This window comes from Bombus bifarius, unplaced genomic scaffold (assembly GCF_011952205.1).
Source record: "Bombus bifarius isolate JDL3187 unplaced genomic scaffold, Bbif_JDL3187 scf7180000009630_frag, whole genome shotgun sequence".
NCBI lineage: Eukaryota > Metazoa > Arthropoda > Insecta > Hymenoptera > Apidae > Bombus > Bombus bifarius.
In genome coordinates, this window is record NW_022885244.1 from 3,452 (window position 1) to 8,169 (window position 4,718).

The 4,718-nt window shown below is 33.3% G+C and overlaps 1 protein-coding gene across 1 annotated transcript; it reads left to right on the forward strand.

The window, feature by feature from the left end:
- Positions 1-319: 319 nt before the first annotated feature.
- Positions 320-3,055, forward strand: LOC117215460 (organic cation transporter protein-like). Its single transcript, XM_033461824.1, has 4 exons — positions 320-640; positions 1,262-1,374; positions 1,566-1,780; positions 2,406-3,055. The coding sequence occupies exons 1-4, from the start codon at positions 326-328 to the stop codon at positions 2,756-2,758; spliced, it is 996 nt and encodes a 331-aa protein (XP_033317715.1). The 5' UTR covers positions 320-325; the 3' UTR covers positions 2,759-3,055.
- The last annotated feature ends 1,663 nt before the right edge of the window (positions 3,056-4,718 follow it).

A 4,718-nucleotide genomic window follows, 5' to 3' on the forward strand; every position in this document is an offset into this window, starting at 1 on the left:
CACGATTTAATCGTAGAACTAAACACGTTTGTTAAATTAATCTATATATTGTATATCTACTTTTTATATATTTGTAACTCAAATTTTTCTTCTTCATATTGCGTTAAGTTGCCCCAAAAGTTTCTTTCGTTTTATATTATTTTATTGAATTACGTATGATCTATTTTGTCCCAATGAATATAATTCAATAAAATAATATAAAACAAAAAATAGTATGCGTCTATTATCTCCTTACGAGACGAAAGAAATTTCTGCGACAACCTAATATATTGTTCCATTCTTTATTCACAGAATATTTCTTTTACAGATGATTCTTCTAAATATTATGTTTTTTATTCCAGTATTAGAATACGTTGGACCAAAGTGGAGGACATTCGTGGCGAATATGTCGATCGCAATATTCTTCACATTTGCAACTTGCATTCTACCCTGGATCGCCTATTATTTGGCCGACTGGAGGATGACCTGTATTGTCACCTCAGTTCCTCTTGTTCTAGCCGTAGGTACGCCATGGTTGATACCGGAAAGCGCTCGATGGCTGGTCAGCCAAGGTCAGATAGACAGGGCCATTAAAATCCTTGGTAAATTCGAGCGAATCAACGGCACCAAGGTGCCCGATGACATCTATAGACGATTCCGGGTAAATAAACCGATTACCGCAATCTTTTCCGTATTTTCTACTTTTATGATCTTTCCTGCTTTATGTGCGTTCTATAAATACCAATTTATATGCCTTTAAGCATATCATATAATCATTTTCTTTGAATAGAAGTCTAATTGGGTCTTTTACGTAATGAAAATTTGTTTACAACCTAGTAATTTTATATCTTATTCATCACCTAAATTGCCAGCGATAAATTGCTGTCAATTTCTGTTATTGTCTGTTATTGTCTATTTCTGTAATGTTATTTATTGAATTTGTATATTGTTTTTATCTTTGAAAATTTTTATACAAATAGATTAAACATTTGGAAACTGCTCAGTCTATGAATAGATCATGGCAATATTAACATTAATGTACGATATAAGGAGATAATCGACTTTCAGAGGTTTGATGTTTTATAAAGTAAAATGAAAAAATTTGCGAACGTCCAAGTAAACTATTTCGAAATGATCGTCTCATATAAATATAACATAAACTTTCTTCCGGATTTTATCGTAATCTTTGTACACATAACAGATTCACATAAATTTGTAAGAAAAACAGACAAACGACATTAACTAATTAAAAATTAACAAATTAAAAATTTGCTAATAACAGGAAACCTGTGCCAGAATCTGCAAAGAGGAGGAAGCAGACAAAACGTACTCCGTGTTGGATCTATTTAGAACGCCACGACTACGGAATATCACGATTCTATTTATTGTTATTTGGTTCGTATCGCTATTAAACAGATATCAAATAGATTGACGTAAAATCGGAATTGTATCTTGTAAAAATCTCACGAACAGTTTTATATCTTTTGTCTAAAAATACTTCATTTCTGAAGCAAGGAATTTGCTTCTCACATGAAATATGATAGCGTGCTTTTCTTTATCATATGAAATTGTTTTACGAAATATAGGATGGCGATTTCTTTGGTGTTCGATGGTCACGTACGAAACGTCGATAATTTAGGCCTGGACGTGTTTGTTACGTTCACGATTGCTGCAGCAACCGAGCTGCCTGCTGACACGTTCCTCACGCTCGTTCTTGATCGATGGGGCAGAAGATGGCTGGCGTGTGGTTCCCTCGTCATTTCTGGTATCTTCAGCATCTGGGCTTCTGCCGTTTCCAATAGTTCGTACATTTCGTTTTTATATATTCACCCTTCTATATTACTGATCAATCTTCTAAATAACTTAAGTCGATAATTCTGACTTAATCAGACGAATATTTTTCATTCGTATAACATTGTGCTTTTTGAAAGGAAGAAAATGTATATTTTGGAATATTTATAACATGCAAATGCTTGTAGATTATTTGCTACATTGCTAGAATAGTTTCCAAGCCCTATCATGTATCCGTTGTATAGATATTTTATTTCCCCTTCTACTGCTTTGATCATAAGATCGCTTCGTATTTCCGCATATATCAAAGGGCGTTGGCAATAGTCCTCAAAATGATGGGCTTCAGCGCTCCAGCAGTGCTATATGGCTTTCAGTAGCCGTAATCCATAATACAATCCCTTAGATTCAAATTGGCTAGATTAACGTTTTATAGATAAGAAGCTTATTGCTTGTGCTTAGCTTAGAGCTAAGCACGCTTATATTAAGCTTAGCAAATGCTTGTATCAACTATTGCAGACAACCAGACAAATTACAGACAGATAAAATAATTTCTTCCCTTTTTATTCCTTAAAATTTTCTAAAATTATTTCATGAAAAATTAGAATTAAAAACTAATGCTAAAATTTTTTCTTCAGGTATATATACAGCTTCTCTGGCAATTCTCGGTAGATTTTGGATAAACATTTCATACAATATCGGTCTCCAACATGCGGCTGAAGTATTACCAACTGTGGTTAGAGCTCAGGGTGTAGCTTTGATACATATAATGGGATACGTTGCTAGTATCCTCGCACCCTTCGTAGTCTATCTCAATGTTGTGTCCTCGTTCCTACCTCTTCTTGTGCTGGGCACACTCGAAATTATGGGCGGTCTTCTGACTCTCTTTTTGCCGGAAACATTGAATAAGGATCTTCCGCAGACGCTGCAGGACAGCGAGGATTTTGGAAAAGATCAGAAGATGTGGGATATACCTTGTATCGGAAGGTAAAATCACATAAAGGAACTTTCGGTCTCCTTTTTTCAAAGATATTCACAGATCTTCAAGCTCGAAGTTCAAGATTCTCAAGCATTCTGTTAGATCTACATCTTCGTATGCTTTCGTATTACTTTCTTCTTAAAATCTGTTAAATCTCTCAAAAGAAAACTGGACTATCTTCTTTCTTCAAATGCTTTTTAAATCTTTTGAACAGAAGAGAAGGATCGAGTTGGGAAGTTATTCAAATCTTTAAGCGATTGGATTCAATATTTTTAAACGCAATGTTTTGACAGGAAACGCGAGGACGAAGAGACACCACCGGTCGCCATGTTCCGATCATTTTCTAAATGCAGTGCGAGGAATTCGATGAGAGCGTCGCTTCGCGGTGAGCCTTTAAGGAGTAGCATGCTACGGAGATCGAGTATAAAATCGAGGAAAAGCGTAAACTCGATCACAGAGGTCGAAAGGCTGTAGCGAAACGTTCACCACGAAGTACAATATTTGTCGCGTTGATCTCGAGCAAAGAATCTTTAGTCTTCCAAAAACGTGCAATACATGTATTAGAGTAAGACAAGTTACTGAATCCGGGAATCTTAAATTCCACCGTCATTAATATTCATTATCACAAAACAGTGGATTTTTATGCAATTATGGGTGATTCGAAGATACGAAAATTTATAGAATGCGTATGACGCAAAATTTTGTAAAATATCCAAAAGTACAGCACTATCGATGATATTTAATGGATAGAAACATACTTTTGCCCAAGTCCTTTCGATTGTATCAAATCTTTCAATTGTATTATTGTATCCACGAAAATATGCATTTGCATAAAGATCCGCAATGCAATTATCATCGCAATTTTTCATCAACAATGATTGATTAAAAATTCAAACATTAGGCGAGCGAATAAGAATTAGAGTAAGAACGTAGGTTAAAGTAATTGTCGTAAATTGTCGTGGGTAGTTAATGTTAAAAATTAGTACTTTCCTTTGTTATAAAAGTTCCTGAAATTGTTCGTACAAAAGCTCCATCTTATAGAATATAGTGCAATAATCGTTATACTAGTAAAATAATAACATCATAAATATACAAAATATATTATCGAGATGAAAATAATATGGACAACGTGGTGTATGGCCACGAGTTTTGTACCTTGATCGATGCCAAGATAACAAATTATTATACAAAACAGTGAAGTATCCACGTCTGACATTAATATTGAGTATTACCATTACTGTAATTTAATTTTTAACCGATCCTGAGAATTCCTTAGAACGTAAAAAGTGTAAAATGTTACTGTGCATTTCAAGATTAAATGCACTGTAATTTAGAAACAGTTATGAAGCGGAAACAAATAATTTATTCAGAATAAGAATTCTACGTAATCATGTTAAAAAAAGACGTACTTATAACGCGTTTAAACTCCAAATATGTAAAGACAATAAGGGGAAAAAATTAAACGAAGAATCGTATTTTTTGTAAATTCACACAAGATTTTATCGAAAAAAAAATTAAGATTTTTTGAAGAACGTACAAGACGGAACACGAACAATAAATAAGGGATGTTAAATACAAAAAATAGATTGAAATTTAGATTATGAAATATAAAAAAAATGATATTGCATAATTTACAATTATTTTCGATAGCTTACGTCAGTATGTTGGAGTGTAAACTATAAAATATTCAAAAACTGATACCATTTAGACATAATTTAGAAAAACAATAAATTGCGGAAACCGATAGTTAAATCTCGATACGATCGATACTCCAAAACTCTAATCCTAATAATTACTCAACAATAATAACCGATAATTCATGTTGATTAATGTTTGAACTCCGTTTTTTTTCTGTATGTGTATACAAATTTTGTACAGTTTGATAAAGCGAAATTAAATTATCATCTTTTTGTACTACTTCAAACATTGAGATTTGTCATCTTCAAGGTCGATCACACATATTTTCATATTG

What these genes read in the sequence shown, in the direction of transcription:
- LOC117215460 (XM_033461824.1), top strand. Translation starts at nt 326, where the DNA reads ATGTTTTTTATTCCAGTATTAGAATACGTTGGACCAAAGTGGAGGACA. An exon ending in ACATCTATAGACGATTCCGG is followed by an intron (nt 641 to 1,261) that starts GTAAATAAACCG and finishes TGCTAATAACAG; the next exon opens with GAAACCTGTGCCAGAATCTG. An exon ending in ATTCTATTTATTGTTATTTG is followed by an intron (nt 1,375 to 1,565) that starts GTTCGTATCGCT and finishes TACGAAATATAG; the next exon opens with GATGGCGATTTCTTTGGTGT.